General features: G+C 39.4%; 1 protein-coding gene across 7 annotated transcripts in view; it reads right to left on the bottom strand.

Annotated features, from left to right (window-relative positions):
- The window catches only part of TENM3 (teneurin transmembrane protein 3), a gene marked incomplete at both ends in the record, with an annotated part of 320,770 nt that overhangs the window by 39,495 nt on the left and 256,265 nt on the right, over positions 1 to 25,010 (bottom strand). For 5 of the 7 annotated variants that reach the window (XM_081999411.1, XM_081999412.1, XM_081999413.1 and 2 more), the window contains 8 exons: positions 2,110 to 2,130; positions 2,558 to 2,807; positions 5,922 to 6,065; positions 6,642 to 6,909; positions 13,573 to 13,834; positions 14,236 to 14,355; positions 15,295 to 15,511; positions 23,421 to 23,567. In XM_081999411.1, coding sequence (XP_081855537.1) covers positions 2,110 to 2,130; positions 2,558 to 2,807; positions 5,922 to 6,065; positions 6,642 to 6,909; positions 13,573 to 13,834; positions 14,236 to 14,355; positions 15,295 to 15,511; positions 23,421 to 23,567 — 1,429 coding nt within the window. The remainder of the gene's footprint in view (positions 1 to 2,109; positions 2,131 to 2,557; positions 2,808 to 5,921; positions 6,066 to 6,641; positions 6,910 to 13,572; positions 13,835 to 14,235; positions 14,356 to 15,294; positions 15,512 to 23,420; positions 23,568 to 25,010) is intronic. The other 2 variants (XM_081999415.1, XM_081999417.1) reach the window with 1 other exon arrangement.

The raw sequence follows: 25,010 nt of genomic DNA, 5'->3' as shown, positions 1-25,010 counted from the left end.
AGATTAACAGATCTGAACTAGCATTTAGCCTTGTTCATTAGTTTTACTTGCTGAATGCATATTTTAGTGCATTGTATTCGTTTTGATACCTAGTAATTATATACTCCAAAGTGGGCTGCTGAGGGCTGTTTTCGAAACCGCAATTTAAATAGAAATCTCCTCAGCGTTTCACAGGGCTCTGCACTTCACACAGGCAAAAGCAGCTACTTGGTCTCATGGTGCGTCCTTAAGCTGGGGAACACACAGCCACAGGATTTGGTGGATCCTAAAAGTTTACCTGCGTTAAATAAAAATCAGCTAAATTAATAGAATAAAAAGCCGTCAGGGGAAATTAAGCATAAAGATGCCACTCTTGGCTTAGGAAGCCCCTGAGCAGCAAAGCCCCAAAGGCTAAGAGTGGACCCTGGGAAAATGTTGTATGGTGGGAGAGAAAACTCAAGCTCGTAGGAGACCGTGTTGGGCTGCCCAGTGGGCTCCACACCTCCTGCCCACGGGCTCCACAACCGCTCCTGCAGAGCCAGTTCTCCACCGTCCTCTGCGCCTCCTTCTGCCTTGGGAGGGACCGCACTTCGCAGCCGATCTACGAGCCCATGAAAATGCTGTTACACTAATTTGTGCAATACGATTGCAATTTCGCTACCCGGAGCTTCTGCATGCGTAGGCACGAATAAAGCAGAAAAACTTCACTGTTCTCCCTCACCAACTTCCCTTACATGCAGGGATCTAGTTTCTGAAACGCTGCAGTTGAACCTGCGACCGCCGTTCTGCCAGAGGCAGGAGACGGCATCACTGCTAAATCACAGCAAAACAAACCTCGCTACGTGTCCGTTCCTTAACCACGCTTGTCCATTCCAAATTCCCATTTTGCGTATTATTCCGTATTCCATACATTTGCCAGGACAGTGTCTTATCCAGCTGCAATCACAACTTTGTGATACCACAAGGGATATAATTCTTTTAAAAGTAGTTGAACAAATGCAAATTAAACTTAATAGTGGAAAACCTGAAACCACCAAACAGAAGAGACTGCCTCTGAGTCACACCTGCAAAATAACATAAAACCAGCCAGACTGTGCATCGACTCCCAATTCTGATCATTAGTGACGATGCAAACACCTTATTTAGTCATGGAATTTTTTGCCTAACATGTTTGAAACATACGTTTTTAAACATAAAACCCTTCCTCATAGAGAAATATGTCCAGAGCAAAGTGAATTTAAAAAAAAAGGAGAACTGAGATACGAATCTCTGGGATTTATTTAAAAACAAGAACGGAAAATGATTGGCAGCGAAAAAGGAGAGGAAGGGACCAGCAGGGCTGCTAAGCCCTGTACCTAGCAGTTCCACCACAAGGTCTTGCAGCCTTTAATGTATCCATCAAGATTTTAGCATAACTCTCTTTTTGTCTCCTAATCAGCACCGGCTGCTGTGGCACAGCAATGCTAAGTATCCACCTTCCTCTCTTCTGTTCTTGCCACTATGGTAGCGATGCCAGGACGGATGAATGCTGTACCACAATCCTTCTGATTACTATTGCTTTTATGACCAGCCTTATGAATCTTGGTGTACTTTAAAATCTTAACTCTTTGAGTTGTGTTATTATGGGACAATTTCAACTTTTATTATTAAGAGAAGTTCACCTTTAAAAAAACAAATCTGTTAAATGTGAGCCTGAAAAGACTCAAGATCAAAAGGCTAATGAAATGAACTCATTTGATACTTTTATAATTTTATTACTTATATACCATACCATTTTCATCATATTTGGGGTATCTGATTAACAACTGAGTTTTGATAGGATCAGCAAGAGTGCTGCCAGCAAGGAATAGGAGCGAGCAGAGACGAGGGGACAGCAAAGGAGGGCATACACAAGCATAAAAAGCAGCCTGACTGCAGACAGAGTGATGAGAGAAGACGAACTCGTATCCGAAAGGACGATACAGTCTGACAGCTGACATAACTGAAACATATGAACTCATTATTTTTGAAAAATACTCCTCTTCTCTAATAATACATCTCAGAAATGACTTCTCCATCATAAGCATTCATTTGTTCAAAAAGAAAAAAGAATAGTTAGAAAAATATAAATCTTCTTTAAGGAATGCTTACCTATGTCTAAAATCTTTATTTCTTGGTGGGAGCAGAACAGAAAAAAGAACAGAAAAACATTATTAGAAAAACATACAGAAAGGATGTTAAAACATGAGAAGAAGGCGACATTTACATGCAGCATTAGTGAAGCGGTGAATGTCCGTCTTTTGTCCACTCATGTCGACTACGCAGGTTAACTCTTAAAATCCACAGAAAAAGTACTTCGGGTAGATTGAATTCTCACGGTTTTCATAAGCATAGTTAAAGTATTTTGTCAGGGTAAAATTTTTTCACTTTAGTTTTGAGTACTTTTTTCAAATGTATTAAAACCTTTTGACTCAACTTTTTTTGTTCCCAAAAACATTTGGAAACTCTAACTTACACCATGTCAGAAATCTATTCCATGCTTTAGTTTGCAACAGGAATTCACAACTCCAAAAGTCCGAGAGGAGAAGAAAAAACATACCTTAGCTCCAGAACACTAGTTACATTTCCAGATGGGAATATCCGCCGAACATAGTTGAAATCCCCCACGTAAAGACTGCCATCTATCCCGCAAGCCAAGGCCACCGGAGCCAAGAGTTTATTACCATCAGCTTGACCATTACAACTCGGACAGGAGATGCTACGTCGTCTTCCATTGCCCATAATGCTACTAACAACTGGGGGTTGCTGAGATATAAATTGATTTTCACCATTTCCTTTGTAGAGAATTCCTGGCAGATAATATAAAAACCACAAAAGAAAAATAGTTTATAAAAGCTGTGAATGTATGTACACAAACTGATGCATAAGTTTTCTAAATATTCTTTTAGTTGTTTTAGTTGATTAAATACAATTTAATGGACTTCTAATTATTTCACCACCATATTTTTCTCATTACAAGAAACAGAACTTTACTAAAACATTTATAGTTATATTTAAGTCACAGACATACCAAAATACACACAAAGCATTAAATAATCTTGTCCACAAAATGTAGTAGAAACACTAAATATACTAGCATTTAAAACCCCAAAAAGTCTTCAGTTCTTATTTTTAAATGTTAATAATTCTAATAGTTATAATTCAAAATAAAACCTGTCATGTTGAAGGAAATGCAAGGTGTACTGAATGAAATCAAGGTCTTGTGTTCCTAAATCCTTACAGTTTTGAAATTCCCTAGGAATTACTGCAATTCTAACAGTGCATATATTGTAAAAACAAAAAAAATTATATTTGCAAACTGTATTCCTAAAGTCCTACTATAACTAATTATGAATACGATGTCAAATGTAATCTGAAGTGGATTACTGTTGCAAATTGTAAATAATAATTAAAGAGCTACTTTAAAAACTTGGAGATGGCCCCAATTTTACATTATAAAAGACTCTTTACTCAGCTCACAATAAAAATGTACCTCTGGCAACAAAGTCTGCCTCAATACCGTGTCTGCAGTTATAGGCAGTTATTAAAAACGTCAAAACAACAAAAAAAAATGTGGTGCCAGGCCAACCTGCCTTTTAAACCTAATTCTGCTTTGAGGCATGAAAGGAACAATAATTTCGTGAAGACAAAGCAATGTGCCAAGCAGTATTTTTCTTCCTTATAGCCTCCATAGGAAATCTGAGAAGAAAAATGCATGCGTTATGTTAAATCTTCAATCATAGGGGGAGAAAAAGTGTGAATGTACAGTGTGTTAAAGTGTTGCCAGGACCCTGATTATTCTCTCTCTCAACGAATCCACCGAGGTGTACTCTACAAATGGTCCATTATTATGGTTTTACTCCTGTGTCTTTCTGTGGTATAATCCATGTAAACCACATATCACTTTGTACTTTAGAGTGATATGTGTTTTATTGATTGTGTGCCCGGAGTTTCAGAGGCAGTTTGGGGCTGAGGGATACATTTCCATTTTGAGATGCTTAGAAGAAACTTCAGATGTATTCCTCTTTCTCTCCCCACCCCCAAGATGCACTCTTTATACTGAAGGGTGTGAGAAAAAGTACTTTGTTTTCCTCTTTAAATGTTTCAGGTGTCTTCAGTACTTTTTAATGTTATAAAATTTAGGAGATTATAAATGTAAAATCAATATAAATGATAAAATCAGGAAGAATAAAAATGGTTTATGGAAACCTAATGGCAAGTAATCTAAATAAGCAGTCTAAATCAAAAGAGGGAGAACTTATTTTTCATGAATAGTTAAAGCCAGAATGCATTAACAGTATACGAAATCCCCCCTCCTATGATTACATCATTTATGACAATCATGGCACTATAATTTTGCCTGAAATAGCTGAGTTCTATAATTTTCATCAGAAGAATTCTACAAGTCAGCACAGTGCACTACTACACCTGATTTATTCTGTCATTACCTTGAAAAATTGGTCCTTCACATTTCTCCTCTATTATCACAGACTAAAGGATGTACATTAGACTATTTACTGCAGCAGTTCGGGATGTCCGTACAAACACTGTCTGCACTCTCCCCTGAATAAATTTCTCCAGCTCATCCACCTTGTCATTACAAGTCTCCACTTCATTTATGCAATTAGACACACGTCACTTTGAAAAGTCATTACTTGTCAAATGTACTCTTGAAGATAATTTAAAGCCACCATCAATTTACCTTGTGAACAGAATCAATCTTTTACATATATTTATAATTATAGCTCTTTACATTTTTGGATGGATTACCTTACAATAATTTGCACAGGGTTTTTTTGACATTTTAGATTAGGTGCAGTGACACCTTTTCCTTTGATTTGGTTACCTTGTTTTTCTACCAGTCAGAAGCAATGCTTTAGGTGCTGACTAGCACATCACACAAAATAAGCTCACGTACTAGTGGGAGACCTCCAAGGGACACCCAGGTACTGCAGAAGTGTTGTTCTTCCCTCTGAATTACTTTTGGGCTCCCCTTTTGCATACAAATCCAGTGCAATCAAATCCCACTTTGAGCCATGCGACTCAGCTTATTCCACCTTTCTTACATAATTCCAGCCAAATTTTTCCAAATTTCCTCCTGTTCAATGCTGAGCTGGGGTTTCCTTAGCATGGCACCCTCCAGACAGTTGCCGAGTAGCACGCTGGACAAATTTACTGTGGTGCCACGGCACAGCTCTTCTAAATGTGTATTGCTCCTCATCTTTCCACTGAAATGAAGGAAGACTCGCTCACTAGCAACTGGACGCTGTCCTGAAACAACAGGCACAGGTGCCCTCGCTGACTGATGGCATCATCCGTCCCCTGCTGTGTGCTGAGCCGACCACAGCATCCCGGGGAGGATTCGCCTCGGGGAGAGTTTAAATGGGAGGAGAGTGTAAATGAGTGCTCATCCCCCAGAAGGGACGGTACCCACGTGCCCACGAGCGGCTGTGCTGGGGCTGGGGATATGACATGAAGAGGAACACCTCCTGTATAAATGAGGCATTTAATACCGGGAGTGAAGAGCCCTCAGTTTGGCAGGGTGGCTCTTATTGCTGTTTCATTTTTGCTCATTGTGAAAACTGGAAGTGAAAACCTTGTTCAAGATACTGTTAACATACAAAGAGTTAATCCCAGTAACAATGCTGACATGTACGATTGCTTTAGAAACATTTTTGGGTTGGTTTTTTTTGGTAAGCATATCTAACACAGGCTGGCATTGTTAGATGAAATTACTAATGCATATGTATTTATAGGATGAAGAAACATGACATACACTGTAAAGCTCAAAGCATTAACCATATGCAAAACATTCCATAATTTCCCTTTTTAAAATAACAAAGCAAACATTTGAAAAGTTAGAGATGCCTAAGGTGCAGGGCAGGTGAGTATTAAAATCAGCAAGAAGAAAATCAACTCCTCACCGTTCTGAACATCCAGTACATGATGTTTATCCAATGTCCAGCCACCCATGTTGGAGGCATCCAGTTCGTAACCCTGCAAAATGGCAGTCCGCTTTTCCCAGAGAGTTAGATCCAAGCAAGACTCATATTCATAACCTACAGACACTGAAATAACAGTAAATTTCTTCATTAAGTATAGGATCTTGTTCAGAAGAAGAGTTTAAAGACTGTGATTTCCTTAAACTACACACGTTCTCTGCTCTCCCAGGCTACCTGAAAATCCCTATGGCTTCCTTAGATGTACTGAAAATACTAAACAGAATTCCAAAATCCTTTAAGAAGCAATCTTGGCTTATTAAAATAATTTTAGTTCTTAAAAGTAAGTGGATTAGGACAGGTACAGAGGAAAGCCATTTTGTGAAGTACGTCAGAATGCTGTTGTGCTCCGAAGTACAAGGAGCACGCAGACTAGACACCACACTGTATTATTAGGCTGAGGGCTACTCCTGGGGAAGAACGAGAAGTGAAAATAGACTGTGGCCTCTTTTTCCTTTTGAAGGAAATTTTTTCTTAGAATTCACAGTTTACATTAGTATTTTCTAACGTATTTTAATATCCATTGCTATTTCTCATCTTACTCTGCTAAGCGTCTTCTACTTAATGGATACAAGTATTTGAGATGTGCTTCCCTATTTTCAAGACAACAGTAAAAATGCAAAAAAACCTCCTTAACACACATACCAACAGCTTCAGATAATCCATAGACTCTCTGGTTGTATGCATCCGTTTTATCCCATATGAAAGTGTAAGCCAGATTTGGGGATGCAGGGAACCATTTTTGGAAAAGTCTTCCCACCACTGCCACCATAAGATGAACCTTCATTAAATTAAATGGTATAACAGATTGGGTCATAGTTATCTTCAGAACAGATTTATATCCTGCAGCCCTGGAGCTCAAGTATGATAACTTCAAATCGGTTCCTGGTATTGTTGTTTCTTCATGAAGTACCTATGCATTGGTAAGAAAAAAACACAGTGTTTGAATGATTTTGAAATTAAACAGAACATAAAAGGAGGCCTGACATGATGCTACATGACAATCCATTAGATCTGGACTTCATTTAATAATGTAAAAAATACCTTAAATAAATAACAACATTTCACCTTTTTTTTTCTGAAAAGTGAAGTCTAAATTCTTTGTTATACTGAAGCTGCTTAGTTGATACTTTCTGCTGAAGGATTTCAAGGATGTGTCCTTTATATTTATGGGAGGGAAGGAAGCATGCAGGAGAGAGAAAACATTCCCCAGCTGCTTTTTCCAAAAGAGGCCAAAAAGCATTTTTCATCTAAGTGAAAACAGCCCCTTCTCATGCTGCCACCCACGTCCCACTATGGACACGTAGTAAAGGAAGGAGAGCCTCTAAGCACCACAAAGCTTCGGATTTGGGCTGGGATGTCTACTTGCTCCTGCAGGAGCAGGAAGGACTTTTAGGTGGCCTATTATTTGCATTACCTGTGGATTGTAAATACTTCGAACTAGAGCATTCTTCCATTTATTTCAAAGACAGATAAGTAGGATGCCTCAGGGAAAGCTTTTCCATATTTCCTGATCAATATTCACTACTCAGACATCAGCTCACCACTTTCTCATTTCAGAAGAGGTGCAATGATTCAATTTCATTTTTAAAAGGTTCCTCCCCGCCTCTACCTTGTCTCTTCCTCTGAGCTGAGGAGCTTTTGTGGGTGATGGATGGATGTGAAAGGTTTCTGCATAACGTGGATGAAGACAGCCTTTACTCTCCTATACCTCAGTCAGGACACAAACACTGAGAGCCAGCACTTCAGGTGAACAGCTACCAAGTATCCCAGCATATGGGAAAAAAAGGCAAAAAGAACAAAATTATCTAGACACATTTATAAAGATAATATTTCTCTGGTAGGAAGAGAGGGCAAAGGACGCTGAAGCACAAGCCCAGAGGCTTGGTGGTGCCAAAGGAACACTCTTGGGAAGTAAATTTGGAAAGCTTTATTTTACTTTCCTGTCTTCTAGTCTTAAAACCCAAAGACCAAAACTAATTAATATTAGTGGAAAGCAGACTTCTTTCCAGGGAGAGCACTGTCACAAATATTGGGCTTGAGACTTCAGTGGGATTAAAAGCTGCCTACTAGATAAGTGCTCAGTTAGCTCTCTGTGCTGGAGAAATCCTTGGACACTGCTTTTAAACAACTGACTGTGTCAAACAGGGTCAAATAATGTGGTTTATGCTCTTGAGGAGGCCAACAGGTGCTACACCATCCTGTATGTCAGCACTTTTGCTGGGATATAAAGAGAGATTTATATGGTATTAATGTGGTATTAATTCTATGGTATTAATTATGGTATTAATGTTACCATTAATACGGTAACAAAAAATCAGAAATAGTATTTTGACTCATTGTCTGGCACAAGTGGTTATTTACATCTGATATATGTAGGCATGGAAATCTTCTTCTCCAGTAAGACTATAATAGAGCTGCAGGAAGTAAAGGAGGAATGGGAAGATACTAGACAAATTAAACTGAGATTTAAAAATTCTTAATTCTTAATCTTTGAATGTTCCTTTTTTCTCCACCAAGAACCTGCCATTACTGAGAAGAAATGACAAGCCGTACCATCACTTGGAAGGAGGTGAGATTGGCATCATTTCTGTTTGTAAATCTAGTCTGCCCCCCCTCAGTCCAATATACGGACAGTATCTAAGCCAGAGAACAAGCAAATCTCTTCTACACAGGCAAACACTCCTCCCTCCAGAGAAATAAGTGGTTGTGAACATATTCTTTTTCTAAGACGCTGAAGGAAAAACACAAACCACCTAGGAACAAAAGACAAATTCCTCCTCAAGACATCAGCAGGACTCTCATATACCGCACATTAAAACTAGTCTAACAGATGGAGGTCTCTGTAAGCAAGAGGAGAAAAAGAAATAATATGCTCGTAATAGGACCCAATTTAATGGAATTCACTGGTCTCCCGTTAACGGACATTGCTTCTTTTACAACCGCAACTGTGGCGGAGCAGCGTTAAACACTTAGGTGGTCTTCCAGCACTCTTGGCTGAGATAACAGGCAATAAAGAGGACACCTTCAAGTTTCAATTTCCGAGAAATTCCACTGTGTATTTGGATTACTATTGAATTAGAAACTAGGACACTCATGCAGTTCTCAGTGAGGTTTAAAACAAAACCCGAACCCCTATTATTAGTTACTGCAGAAGCCTCAAGTATCTGCTGGAAATCTGACTTATAACTTCCTTCTTTCCATAAACTTATGGAAGTAAGTTGCAGTAACATATTTTCTTGAGAACTTTAGAAACATAGAGGTGAGGTTATGCATCTCAATCTCTCCTCCACAATCAAGCATTGCAAAGAGAATTAAACAGTTCAATGTTCATCCGAAAAGTTAAATTATCAGGCACAGCAGAGAACATCCTATGGGAGCCATGACAATACATCAACTGTAAAGCAATCAGGAAAGTCACCAAGTCTAAAAGTCCCATCAGGAATCACCAACACAACCAAGCTGTCTGTACTTTACCTTTTCCAGACAGAGTATCAAACTACCTTCAGAAAGGCTGATACCCTAAGGGGACTGAGTTATAGCCCAACCACCAAATTCTAACGGTTGACATTTTATTCATGGATGATCAGGCTTCTTGGAAGGACATTTAACTGAGAGAAGGGTCACCTCAATTTTCACAAAGACAGAGTTTGTTGTCCTGAGAGTTCAAGCCTGGTGACTTGAGTTACATAAATCGTGCAGGGCTCCTCGTCTGTCGTGGCCAGCAGGACTAAAGCTGTCCAGGCTCTGGAATGCTTTCCTGCTCTAAAATATAATATGATTCAGGTGACATGCTCTGATGGTATTCCCTGAATAAGGAATTTAATTCAGTTAGGGGGAATAATGTCTGCTGTATTGCTGTGATTTTTTTGGCAAAATGAGCAACTTCAATAGAGGATTTGAGAACAAATTTCACAAACGAGTGCAACCTTCAGTCTTAACGTCAGAAGAAGGTTCTTTGCTGACTGCTGCATTAAAATGTATCATCATCTTGGTTTGAGAGGGGTAAAGATGGCATTTTTAGATACAGGTAGATACTGGCAACTACTGCTGTTACACAAAAATTGAGACCAAAGAGTACTAAAATTATAGTTCTTTAAGTAGAAGCTGAAACTGCTCATTTCAACATGGAAAAATCTCTTCCTTTCAAAAAAAGACTTCCTCTACAATCGAGGCTCTTAAATTAACTTATAAAGAAATAATCTTGAGTTAACAATATAAAGCAAGGAGAAATGAAAAGGGGAAAAATACTTGTTTTTTCCACACTTAAAACATTGCTGAGATGCCACAGAGTAGAGGTATAGAGAAAAAGCGATACACGTGTAGAAACCTAAAAATGTGTCCATAAAAGAATAAATCAAGAGGTGTCCATAAAGTTTCAAACAGAAAGCAAAAGAGAAGAAAACCAGAAGATGTGCTGGAAAACAAGGGTGCATAAATGGAGATATTTGGCTCTAAGAATAATCTCTATTTTTTTTTCAGTACAAACTTGAAGTTCTGGAGATTTTAGCTAAGTGAAACTAGGGTGCAGCATCCATGTAATACTGGAATATCTAGACATCCTATTATACTGCCCTTTTAAACGATAAAATAGGTTAATTTCTTTGCCGAAAACCTGGCCACCCTGACGTTATAAACATTTTTATTAAATCACTGAGGCCTGTATTTTACCCTGAATTCTTCTGGGTAAATACATTCTGCCAACTTCTGCTCTATAGTATTGCCAGTAGTGAGAGTCAGTCAGGGGAGAGGAAAGAAAGTGGGCAACCTTGAACATGTAATTTGAAGGAAAACATTTCAGTCTTCTTTCTCCCACACACGAGGTGACAGAAACAAGCTGCTCGGGACCTGCAGAAGGCATCTTGCAAGCGAATGTAACAGTGGATAATAGAAGTTCAGGAGAAGGAAAGCCTCAAAAACTCAATTTCAGAATTGCTCATTGTGACTCACATGTGGGTTTCTGCCAGACCACACTGCAGGATGTGGCAAACTGACATTTATTATATCGGGAAAAAGACAGCAACAGTATTACCTAACGTATACAAGCAGCTCCAGCTTAACCTGATCTCCCTCATCTGCATGCAGCTTACTGTCTTGTTCCAAACCAATTAATCTCAGCTAGTTAAGTCTAGGCAGAGCATGGTAACTTGCAATTAAAAGTAGATAAAGTCATACCAAAGTAGTCCAAATTTAGTTAACATGTTATTTACTATCATCCCTCTTGAGTAACGATCTCTTGGTTCCGTGACCACCCCTTTACCCACTGCATTTGTTCTTTCCCTTTGCTTGCCTTCTTTTTTCAGTCTTCTTTTGTGCTGCTTCTTTGGTACAGACTTTAATTCCCCCTCTGATTAATTTGGGATTCATAAGCCACTAAGTACACTCTCTTGGAAACATTATCTCCAAGGGATGATGAAGCACTTCAAGGGATGATGATTACAGCAGCACATCATTTTCCCCTGTGGTACGTGACAGTGAGTGCTGTCACACCACACAAACAGGGTGGTTAACCCTGACTGAAGGAACATGGGGAACGGTTTCTTTCTTTGTACCTTCACCCGGTCTCCCACACTTTAAACTGGCATTGCCTCTTTTTTGTGAAAAGATCTACAGCCGTTCCTCGGGAGCTGAACAGACAGTTTTGAATGGAATCTGGTTCTGCCCATCTTTTGTCGGAGTGGTGAATTTTTTGCGAGACGGACTGTTGAGCATTACGCATCTCCGAGGGGAACCTGACCCTATAAACGGGTGTGTCCGAGGCACGGCTGTGCAGCTCCCGCTTGCCAAAGCAGGGGATTACACGTGTGATGGGCAAAGAATATAGAAGAAAATACTCCTTAATGTGTTTTTTTACGCACTACCGGAACCAGATTTTTGTATACATAGTGACAGTACTATTTTTACCTCATCATAAATGACCCATCAACACCAACTGCCTAGGATCTGCTGAGACTGTGATCTTCCCTTCTGGCTGGTTTTCTAGGGAAATCAACTTGACCCAACAGTCCTGCCTGTGAGACCTCCCACCTCACAACTTTTGAAGCCGGTAGCCAATTTCAACCACATTTGAAATAACAGTAGGAATCTCTAAAGGTAATTCAGTTCCTTTAGGGTTTATAAGTAAAAGGTTCAGGCAGGGAAGAGGTGCCCAAGTTGGTACTCCCATGAGAAAAAGGCTGAATGCAGTCTGTGGGGGAAGGACTGGATGTGACAGCTAGACTTATAGCAATGGGTGGGAATTAGCAGGAATCCAGACTTGATTAGTCCCACTGCTCATGAAATGACTTATTTACCTAGACATTACGAGCGTTTTTTGAAAATATGTATTTTCTGACATTCTCCTTTTTTTTTTTTTATTTATACTCCATCTATCCAAGCCATTTTCCATCACTTCAGGAACTAAATCTATCACCTGTTGCCAAAACAAGTAAATCAGACCTGTTTTCCAGTGGACTGTGTTTTGCAAATACTTTATTTTAATTGACTTGCGACTATCAAAGGCACAGAAAGGATAGTGAGGATAAAAGCAACAATTTTCTAAGCAGTCCAAATTTGTATGAGCGTTTAGTTGCAATTTCCTCACGTCTTTACTGTAAACCTGCTCCTACCATGAATTGCTTAATGATTTTGCTCTTAAGAGCTCTGCATGAAAACATTTGAATACATTTCCTATGTTTCCCTTGAAGAGACAAGGACATTTCTTAGTGAATAGGAAAAGAGTGCCCTATGTAATAATGACATTGTGAAGGTGGAGAGAGAAAAAGAAACAAAGAGGAGAGAGCGAAAGGAGAGGGAGAGAAGGGAGAGGGAGAGAAAGAGGGGAGGCAGAAAGAGTACTGCTTTAGGAGAAGTTTTGTCAGAAATCAGTAATGAGATAAATACTACTTCTTGCAATGCAACTCTGCTTTAAGAGATGAAGACGACTGTATTATGATTAGTTTTTTGAGATGGAGGAATTTAATACATCTATGTTAGAGAAAAAACATTCCAGCCACAGCTTTTTCTGTTCAAAGCAAGGTTTTCATGTTAAGTCTTGCTTTCAGTATTACAAGTTCTGAAGGATTAGCACACATGCTCATTGGCTTGTAAGCCTGTCCTCAGTGTTACAGGAAGTTCTGTTACTTTATAAAAATCTGAGTGTTATGCTATTTATTAGGACTAAACAGATGAATTGGCCTGTACAGGTCTTTCAAACATAGTGGAAAAACATCATTCATTTTCCGTTTCTGAAGTGTACTTCTAACAAGAGGGCAGTCAAAAAAAGTCAGATGTACTACAGTGTGTCCATTTTGATTGGCCAGTGCCTGACTGCTGAAGACATTCTGTAAATGAAATAATGCAAACAAATATAAAGGCAGACACTGGTGTACACCAAGCTTTCTTACCTTTTTTTTTTTTCAGATGAAATTTTAACAATCATCCCATAGAATAAATAAATTGGTCTGAAAATAATCACATGTTGCAAATTCTTAGCACTTAGTCAGAATTCTTTATTTTTCAACAGTAGTTTGCACTCTTCATTATGGTTGCTTAATGTTAGACTAATAAAATGATATTTATTTGAAGCACACTTTACCTGTGTCTCTGGGATGATGGGACTATCTTCAGGAGAAATTCTAAAGAAGGTGGATAAAGGGGATGACACGATAACAGGGTTTGGCCTTACAAATCCGCTCAGATCACAACTAGGAATGTCATTCTCTTCCTTCTTCATGACGAGGGTATCCATGACATAAAAGACATTCCAGGGAATCCACACTGTATGATACTGTGTCAGGAACGGTGATCGCTCAAACACCAGTGTCAGAGAGGCACCACCATTTGCTACCAAGTCAAACCTGGAGAGAAAAAACACAACAGGGCTAGCTAGTCAGCAAATTCCCAAAGCTATCCACAGCCTCCATTTTATGGATTGATTCTTCATTCCATTGTACTGCTCTGAAGGCAGAATGGCTCTACTGGGAACAATGGAGGAATCAGTTAAATTATATTACATAATACTTCACTAAGAGAATGGAGAGTTTGGGATGCTGCATTTAAATAAAGCAAGTCCTTCTGCTTCTGAAGTATATAATCAGCATGTTTGACATTTGAAGAATGTACAAAATACAACTTTGGTCAATCACTTTTTTCATGTCTTTGGTCTCCATTATTTTATTATCATCTTATGTTTACAAGCAGCTCTTCAGTAATGCCTTTGCTGTCTTTATGACTTAGAAGTGCTTCAAAGGGAACTTACATGCCATCTTGGCGAGTGATTGTATATCCATAGTCTGGATAGTGTAGAAAGGAGACATTGACTCCAATGAGTGGTGTTCCATCAGCAGTTAGTACTTGGCCCCTTATGACGGATGCAAGACTATGAAAAAGATGCAGGATCAAGTTACAAATTTGCTTTTTTGCCATTCTCTTTTGAATGAATAAAAGCCAGTAGAGCGAACACACACACGCATCAACGCATCAACACATCAACACATGGTATCAACTACCATTAAAAACCACTGAGTTACTAAGCCGAGAAATTCACTGAAGAATTTTAAGAACTTATAAACTCTAGATGTTCCCGCTGTAAGTCATACCTCTGGCAGACTCTTAAAGAACAACGTACTTTTCAATTAGTATCAAAGCAATCTGTAAAACTGCAGGGACTATGAAGTACAAAATTTAAAAGAGCAATAAGGAACATTTGTGCAACAACTTTTAATCAACTGCTGTGCCCAAACACATTAATGCTGTTAAATTACTGCAAACGCAGTAGTTCTAGTGTAAATCATCTTCCTTCACTCAGTGAGACCCCAGACACCTGCTTCCTGTCACTGGTTTATTTTCAGGTCATTACTGCTTCGCAGAGCACCAGTCAAATAGTTGATGCAATTATACTGTCGTGCACTTAACAGTTCTATTACATTAATTCATAATTTTTATTATTTAGTGAGCTCAGTTTAAAAAGTGCAGCTTTGCTTCTCCTTCTGAAGTGTTTTCACTGCTCTGATGTATTTCCAACTGTGCTAGGCCAAATCAACTGGTTAAATAAAGATTTATTTAATCATTAATGAAGTGCCCTGTTAGAATACAGGTACTAAGCATGGCAAGTACCTTCTGTAACCTACTGGTACTGGCAATGTGAACTTTGCTGCAAATGAGACGAAATAAGCAATTTGATATATTAAGAGAAAAGGTCTCTGCTGAAAGTCCATGCCATGAATTCTGCAGTCACAGTGGATCTTCTCCTAAACGCGAATCTCACACACTCTTCAATTTCTTTCATATTCACGAGTTAATGATGAGTCATGCTCACCTCTTATTAAAAGGACTTTCCCCAGGTATGACATGAGTGCTGTCTGCTCCAATGAGAAAACTGATCCGGTCATAAAACGCTTTGGCAGCTTGCTGAGATGGTGACTGTTGGCTTTGGCTAATAATATCTTGGGGATCAGGTAGTCCACGACAATAAGGCTGGTTTTGGCAAGAACTCTGCAGACAGCAGTCGGGATCCATACAGTCAGCTAGCCCATCTGTTGGCAGAAATTCACACAAATGAACAAACTCTTCCTCCTGCCCCTTTGCATGTGAATCAGCCAGCCAGCAGAGGAATTAAAAAAAAAATAGTAGTATGAAAGAATACTAATAATTAAGATTTTAATGAATTCATTTTCAATTAAGGAAAGGGAGTTTGTTTCCACTGAGTTCTTAAGCTCCCAAGGAAATCCATGCAAGCTGTATACGCTCAGTATCGTGTATAAATTAAACCTATTTATTCAATAGCTTTCTAAAAACATGTTGAACAAACCAGAAAATGAAGGCACTCAGTTGACACTGTTGACTTATAAATATTAAACATTTTAGGCGGGTCTAAGTAGCTTTTATCTGAGGTTATCTGGCTTGCTGGAGAAAAGAAACAAGTAAATCCCACCCTGCTGTTTTCCTGAAGTTTTTTTAGCGTATCTATGCTGGAAGTAGCTTTAAATATTTCACAACGTTTATAAAGGTGGATTCCTTTAAACCTTGGCAGAAAGATTTTGTTGCTAGTGGCAAAGGCAATTTCCACAACTATTTTGCATGAAAATGTATGAGAGAACAAAATCTGTATTTAACATTTAGATTTTATTCTAAATAAACTGATAAGGAATGCTGGTCAGTATAAACAAGATTTGAACACATGGATACTTTTATGCTTACGTGGTGAAATATTCACATATAATGAGCATTAGATCTGTCACATCACTGCAAATCTAATTTGGTGAAAGATTGAAATCAAGATCAAATTGATAAGTCCTAATTTGCTGTAAGTAAAGTCATAAGGAAAATGAGCCTGGAAATGTCAGCTACAGAAGATTTCTAGAGGAATGTAATATGGTATCACATAGCTGATAATTGTTTCCCCAAAAGAACAGCAAGACTGAAATAGCTCAAACATTTTATTATTCCATTTAGATTAGAGAGGGAGCTTGCTTGCTGCACTAAACTGAAAAATATACCAATGCAGCACTCGGAGGAAGCCCAAGACTGCTTCTCTCACAAAATAATCTAGCTTTGGAGTAGAACTTCTTTCTGAAGGGAAAAATATCATCCATTTTTGTTCAATCATGTGTTGAAACAGTGCAAGTAAACAGAGATCTTCTAAAGGTATCCCTCTAAGGATTGCTATGCTATGTGTATCAGTTAGAGGATTGGCAAAATAGTAAAGGACTAGAATTTCTATTCTTTTGCACATCTAAAATTCTTATTTAACTTGGCTGACATTGAAGTCAGTTCAGGAAAAATAAAAGGGATGAAAAAGTCATCAGTAAGTATATCAAAGTTTAAACTTTTTGAAGAGAAAAGAAAGAACATTGATTTTTCCTGGGATGAGGATATGCCAGGGGGTCATCTTGCCATTCAAATAGACCTCAACAGTCTGGAGACACAAGCTGGCAGGAACCTCACACAGTTCAACAGTGAAGTGTAAAGTCCTGCACCTGGGGAGCAACAACCCCCTGCACCAATACATGCCCGGGGACAACTGGCTGCAAGGCAGCTTTGCAGAGAAGACCTTGGGAGTCCTGGTGGGCACCAAATTGAACATGAGCCAGCAACATGCCCTTGTGGCAAAGAAGGTGCCAATGACATCCTGGGTTGCATTAGGAGCAGTTTTGCCAGCAGGTTGGGGGAGGTGATCCTTCCCCTCTACTCAGCACCGGTGAGGCCACACCTGGAGTGCTGTGTGCAGGCTGGGCTTCCTAGTACAAGAGAGACGTGGACATGCTAGAGAAAGCTCAGTGAAAGGCCATGAACATGGTTAAGGGCTTGACTCATCTCTCCTATGAGAAAAAGCTGAGAGCTGAGACTGTTTAGCCTGGAGAAGAGAAGGCTCAGGGGGGGAATCTCATCAGTGTTTACAGGTAGCTAACGGGAGGGTGTAAGAAAGACCACCTTTCAGTGGTGCCCAGCAAAAGGGCAAGAGACAATGGGCACAGTCTGAAACACAGGAGATTCTGCCAAACATCAGAAAAACCTTTTTTATTGTGAAAGTGGTCAGACACTGCAACAGGTTGCCCACGGAAGCTGTGGAGTCTCCATCCTTGGTTATATTCAAAACCCAACTGGACGTGGGCCTGAGCAACTTGACCCTGCTTTGAGCAGGAGTGGGACTAGATGATTTCCAGAGGCCTTTCCAACTTCAAACAGTTTGTGACTGGTGATTTTCTAGCCTCATTCTTGTATAATATGAAACCCTTTCCTAGCTGAAGTACTGACCTCCCTTGCTGCTTTTAATTCCAGAAGCCTGGATCAGTGTCAAAGCTGGAGGTACTGATGGTTAAAAGCACAGTTTTGGGTTTTTATATCTCTGTATGGTCTCCCAGGCAATATCTGGTGCAGTTGCCAAAGAAATGCTCAAATTCTGTCATTCATCTTTGTTAGTTTATAAAAAGCAAATGTACATCTGGAGTATAGTCTGCAGGTCATAAAACTGCATGAGACTGACACCTTCTGAACTAATCAGCTGGAAATGCATTTTTACAAGCCTCTCCGCTAACATCAATCAGAGAAAGAATCTCATTTTCACCAGCCGAGATACAGAGATACGCTGTTTGTTATTTTTCTGTGGAGTTTATCAGCAACTTGCCCAGGCGAGTGACGGATGGTTATGAATCTGGCTCCTTATAACTTGAGAAAACATTTTTCATTCTTTCTCTGTACTTATGTGGCTACAGCTATCTAGTACCACTAAGTTGAGTACTCTATTGCACTGTGTGAAGAAGCGTAAAATTTCCTTTCTGAAATGGCTCTGCAAAATTACCGATGAATTTTGTTTAGTCTGAAAAATATGAGACTTAGCTCAACACTGGCTTATCAGTTATATCACTCAAATATGATAGTGCAATTATAACGAAAATAGAAACTCCTACGACCAGCTGGACAATCATCAGTCTCAGAAGGCTATTTTGTATTTTTTTTGTTCTAGATGTAAGTCTACATACAGAAGATGTAATGACTACATTATTGTTTTCTTCCTCAAAAGCTAAAGTCTAGCTGTAAAAATCTTGACTAATGTTACTTTTTCTTTTGTTGCAAAATGCACAGAATTGCAATGAAGCATGATCTGTTGATAAGATTGCTTATTTGGAGAGACTACTAAAACCACCAAAACATTAAATGAGAGGAGTCAAGACAGAGGATTCCAAAACCGATGGATGTCTAAAAAATAAGATGTGTCAGTGGGCATGCTTGCTTTTGAATGGAATTTAAAGGGTATGTATAACACTGCTGGAAGGAAAAAAAATAGGGGGACAAAATAAGTCCTGGGCACAAATTCTGCCAGTGTCAAGGGGAGATCATGGCCAAGGACCTACATAAATCATATTCTTGGTAAGTAAGTTGATTATATATTTAGGCAACAAAAAATGTTCACGAAGTGAAATTCAGTGCCTACATAGGAAGAATACAGTTTTGGAACTATGATGCTGCCCATCCCACCAAGACAGTTTTGGTGACTCTGGCACACTAAGGCAGGAGGCTGGAAAGGAGAGAAAACTGTATTAACACACCTCAGTTATCCTCACATAGCTCAATTTTACAACAGACTACAATGAATGGACTCAATTATAGACACCAAAAATGACTGCCTGTAGGAGCAGCTGGTTGGAAAAGCCACAAAAGCAGAAACAGCCCTTGATTTATTCCTGAGCAATGCACAAGGACTTTGTTCAGTGTTACTATTGCTGTATCTCTCTCTATGCCCTGGTTTCAGCTGGGATAGAGTTCATTTTCTTCATAGAAGCTAGTATAAGGCTATGCTTTGGATTTGGGAGGAAAATGATGTTGATAACATACTGATGTTTTTAGTTGTTGCTAAGCAGTCAACTGTCCAGCTTCTCATGCTCTGGCCTGCCAGCGAGCAGGCTGGGGGTGCCTGGGAAGCTGGGAGGGGACACAGCTGGGACAGCTGACCCAAGCTATTCAAAAGGATATTCCATACCATACGACGCCATGCTCAGTATATAAAGCTGGGGGAAGAAGGAAGGGGTGGAGGGACACTGAGAGTGATGGCGTCTGTCTTCCCAAGTAACCGTTACGCGTGATGAAGCCCTGCTTGACTGGAGATGGCTGAAGACCTGCCTGCCCGTGGGGAGCAGTGAATGAATTCCTTGTTTTGCTTTGCTTGTGTGCGTGGCTTTTGCTTTACCTATTAAACTGTCTTTATCTCAACCCACAAGTTTTCTCACTTTTACCCTTCTGATTCTCCTCCCCATCCCACCAGGGGACAGTAAGTGAGCAGCTGTGTGGGGCTCAGTTGCTGGCTGGCTTTAAACCACGACACTCTGTAAGCATACCTATAGGATACTCAAATTCAGCATTCCTGTTGGGAGTGAAGAAGTCTAAAATATGAAGTCTTGGGCTTTAAATGAGCTGTCACACTAGAAAGAAATCTTGCAGTCACTGCGGATAAGTGCTATGGATGTATCAACCCAGGACTCCCCAGCAACCACAGATGCAAACAAAAAGCTGAAGAATAATGGGAAGGGCTGGAGCACAAACCAGAGAACATAAGCATGCCACTGTATCGTTCCTAATTCAAGTATAGACTTCCTGAAATTTCCTGAGCTTGATTTATCTTTGCGCTTAGTGACCCTTCTGACATTCAAAACATTCTGTGGCAGTAATTTCCTACTTTAATCAGCAGCCTGCAAGTATACCGAAGAAAATATAAATTCACATTGTCCTATTATATTCTTTTGCTAAGCATTTACTATTAGCCACTATCAGAGAAGAGGCCATGGTTTAGGTAAACTTCAGGCTGAATTTGTACTACCCTGTGACAATGCTTATCAGGAGCAGGTTATCCTAGCCTATGCAAGTAACTACAAAAATACAGTAGCGCTAAGTACGCTTTGCTTTATTACAGTATTTATTTTCATTTTCGTAACAAAAGAATATTACTAATCCCTTAAATCCTGCTGGTGGAAGCCTGTAACTACTCTTACTAATTGGATACGAGCTAATAAAAAGCGAACTTAACAAAAGAATCTGTTCAGTTTGCTCGCGTGCATGGCTTTTGCTTTACCTATTAAACTGCTTTACCTATTAAACTGTCTTTATCTCAACCCACGAGTTTTCTCACTTTTACTCTTCTGATTCTCTCCTACCTCAACTAAAGAGTAAACAGCTTATTCTTCTATAGGTAATGACAAAACATGGCCCACTTTGTTATAGTGTAATAGTGACACATTTTTTCCCAAGTAAAGAAGCTAGGCTTATTCCATCCATGGACAACTCTGAATTCCCCTCTCCTCACAAAGTCATTAGGAGTTTAATTCAGCCTCAGCCTAAGGTCTGCTTGTTGCACACATATTCCTTGTGGGTTGCTAATGCGTAAAGAAAATCCCGTATTTTATTATTCAAATCAATCACATGGAAAAATAAGGAGTGATCCTGAAAGAGAAAGGAAATGATCTGCACGACTCTCAGAAATCTGTATTAAAAGGAAGATGAGTAATAATCATCCCATCATATACCAATAGTATCTAGAAGATCAAGTATGCCTTGATGTCATTAGCATTTCTTATTCCCATTGAGGTCCTTGGGATGTTCATGTTCACAGAATTTGAACAATCAGTCCCAGAAAGAGCTAAGAATCAAAGGAACAGCAGACACTGGTATTAAGGAATTATACTCATATTAATATATGATATGTATTTTATCCAGTGTAGGATGAAACATAAACAGTAACCACAGCATATGAATTAGCTGACAACCAAGATAACTTTAATTATAAAACCACTGAGCCTAGTATGATGTAAATCACACTACCTGCAATTGTAGGTATAAATTCAGGGTAAGTGCTCAGATAACCTAATCTCCCACAATAAACAAATACAGCAGAGGCATCCTTGTGCCATCCCCTGTAGCCATCTGGAATTTGAATGGCTTGCTTGGGAGATTAGTGGGCTGATTGCAGGTACTCTTGGAATGGGAAGAAACACTGCTGCTCTTTCCAGGTGGGTTTCTGGCAAAGAAGACTTTCTTATCCCAGTTTTGTTTGGTACGCTTCCAGTTTTTAATTCTATTTAATTGTTATATTTTAACCCTTTCCTTCAGCCACTAGTCAAAGACTGAAGTGAGTATGCTCTGTACTGAAGCATATGAAGTAAATCCACTGTAAGAGAAATACCAGTGACATTACATAGGTCAATCACGGCAAAACAACTGTTTGGCCGATCACTTCCTCATACATAGCTGCATAATGTCTGTAAAGGAAATAATGAAAAAATTGAGAGAAAAAAGGAACAAAATACCAACATTAGACTTTTTTTTTTCTTTGCAATATTGTTCTTTCTTCTTGAACTTTAAGTCATCCTATTAGATCCTTCTGCTCCAATTCCTCGCTCCTTTTCCTCTTTTCCTTACAAGCAGCTATTATTGTTTCCAGTCTGAAGGAGCATCTTCTTTTCCCTTGCTCTGTTTATGTGCATTCCTGTTCACCTTGCTCCTCGTTCTCCCACTGCTCCATTACCTGCTCTTGGCTCTCCCTCTGATATGTCACGTACTTTTATTATTTTTAATGTTTACTGAATCCGTTTTAGTTTATCACTGGGCTTTCAACTTTTTTCCCTCACATAATTTATTTTTTCCTCCAAGCTGTGTATGCTCTAACCTAGCTTCTCCTCCTCCTTGCTTTGCCTCCTTTCATGCTTGCAGGTTTTTCTTTCTTCCTTATGTTCATAATACCCCGGCCCACCTGAACTTAATTCGCCAAAAAGCACATCTCTGCATGGATATGCTATGGCTAATCATTCCTCTTGCTCCCTTCCTACATGCAGAAATTCCACTTCATAGTAGCTCAGATCGTGTCAGATTAAGTCCCTAAATGTGCAAAACTGACTCAAAATATACAATATGTAACAGAGAAGGATGACAAATCAAATGACATGTAAAGCAATAAAGAGCAGCACTGTTTTAACTGTGTTACTTATTTTCCTTGGGAAGTAAATGCTGCTGTTACTTATAGTTTGTGATGTCTAAGATCCCAACTGCCGTCAGGATATGAGAGCAAACAGCCAACCAGCGACGGCAAGGGCATACGCAGTCTAAAGCTGAAAAACAAAGTCACAGGTGACTTTATCATCATCCAGAGGCCCTAATGGAGTTTCTTATCTCTACTCTGAATCTGAAGGTGTTAAACAAAAAAAGAAAGAGTTGATGAGAGAAGGGGAAGACAGACAGACAATAAAAGCATTATGCTGATCTAATATTTGACTGCATTCATATTTAATCTTGTTTTTGTGTGGGTTTTTTTGTGTGATTCTTGAGTCCTGCCAAAGTCACAGCCCCTCTACCTTCCCTACCCTACAATGACGATAGCAGATTGATTCCTTAAGCCAACAGTCCTGCCTGCATCTCGCTGCAGATTGTTACCTGTCACCTGAATGACAGACTGCAGAAAAGCAAGTGAAAAAAAAAAGACTTCTGGGAGCATCCTGTCAGTCACCTGAGTGTTCAAAGGCTATGGAAGGATAAGACCTCTGTAGGCTGGGCAACCAATTGTTTCCAGTATCATAGGTCAAAATGTAAACTCCCCATTTGGCCTCTTGGGATAATTTCCTTGTGAGGTCACTGAAAATTTTAACTCCTTCCTTTTTTTTCCCCTCCACTACAGTTCACTGAGTTGAGCCTACGTTTTATTCCAGTATAAAAAAACACTGCAGGGAAACTCAGGTGACACCCGTCATTTTCTAACTACATATCCCACCCATCATAAGCATCTTGTAAGGCTTTGCTGATAGGCCATATAAAAGCACTGAAAGCCGCAGCATACCCTTACAGGCATACGGGCCAGTAAAACGCGTGTGAGGGTCTCGCGGCAGTATTTCATCACCTGACTGCAAAATCTCCGTTCCTCAACAGGTTCTCCCCAGCGTCAAAGATGCAGTTGATATATCCTACCTCCTTCGTTGTCCTTACTGTCAGTGCAGAGAGTTTCCATGGCTACGTCACAGCCCGCGCCCCTCCATCCTGGCTGGCAGACGCAGTGCCAGCCGTTTTGGTCCAGCGTGCACCTCCCATTGCTGTTGCACAAGCCGGGGCAGCCCTCTGTTGAAACAGACAAAGAAGAAACATCACAAGTGATTGAAATATTGCAGTTCTAGAAAAAGGGGGGAAAAAAAAATGTACAAACAAGGGACACTTACTGGGAACAGGCCTTAAGAACAGCACAAATACTGTAATTGCACATGGAGTGGAACAGCAACATTACCTGGGGAACGTAATTCTTAACGAAGTGGCATCTTTGATTGGCCTGACACTTGAGACACCACTTACCTGTACAGGCAGGAAATAAATGCACCAATCCTCTAAATACCTGCAGGCCAGACAAAATTAAGTTTCTTTATTTTATTTTATTTTTTAATTTTTTTTGGGAGGGGGCAAAGTAACTAGAGATGAGTGCATAGTGCAAACACAGCTGTGTAAAATGATACATTTTTCTGCGCTCACAGAATAGGTCATTATTTGCTCTATGCAGTATTGGTTACTTACTGGCACAAATGTTTAAGGTCCCTGTTGCTATGAACAAATCCCTCCAAATTCTTAAGTAGGAAAATGGGTATGATTTTAGGCACGTAATAAAAGAGAACGTTAACTTTATCTGGTCTCAGAGTTGCCGTATATTCATGTGAAATTACAGTGCGCTAAATAATTGCACAAAGTATAGGCCAGTTTTAATGACTATACTTTATGCCAAAAATACATTCCTTTCCACAGAATAAGCAAAGCCCAGGAAATAGTGAAGCAGCTTAGCATCTATTCTAACAAACATCAGGATTCAGGCTGCATACGGATGGGACAGGACCAACAGGATTTCCAACTAAATGTAATAGCTGTGCGTATTTGATTACTTAGGACGGACAAAATGAAATACCATAAGGACCACAATAAAACATTGATAGACTGAACAAAAACACGGTAGTGACGTGCTTCAAGACAGAGAGCAGAGAGTGATTTTTTGTGACAATCTCCCTAAGGCTTTTGTGCTGTTACCTTTATATCCTATCTTGTCTGCTTTTATGGCCAAGGAGGGAAAATTTGGGAAACAATTAAAATAATTTAATATATCCAAAATCGATAATTGTTTTCAGTCTAACATTGCATTAAAAAAAACAGTATCTGTCACTTTCTAGTGATGAAATCTGGCATGCAGCCAACATGATCTGTATGAGGATGACAAGACTATAAATATGTAGATTTTGGTGTTCCTTATCTATGACTATGATAAGACACTGACAGAAGCAAGTACAGATATGGCACTAAGTATCTTATGAGAAGGTGGCTACAAATCAGGTGTTTTTGGACACAACAATTTTCTGTAAACTTTTTTCCAAAAAACCTAAGTAACTGGTTAAACACTTCTTCACTTTGTAGAACTACTATCTTCGTGAAGTAATCTACTGATGGGTTTTGGTTAAGCTTAGTTGAGCTTAGAACAACCTTTCAGAAGCAACAGTCTTTTTTTTTTTCCCCTAAAGACTTTTGAATTTA

This window comes from Phaethon aethereus (assembly GCF_964289735.1).
Source record: "Phaethon aethereus genome assembly, chromosome: 4".
Taxonomy (NCBI): Eukaryota; Metazoa; Chordata; class Aves; order Phaethontiformes; family Phaethontidae; genus Phaethon; species Phaethon aethereus.
The sequence above is the reverse complement of the archived record's forward strand: the minus strand, read 5'-3'. Positions and strand labels throughout refer to the sequence as shown.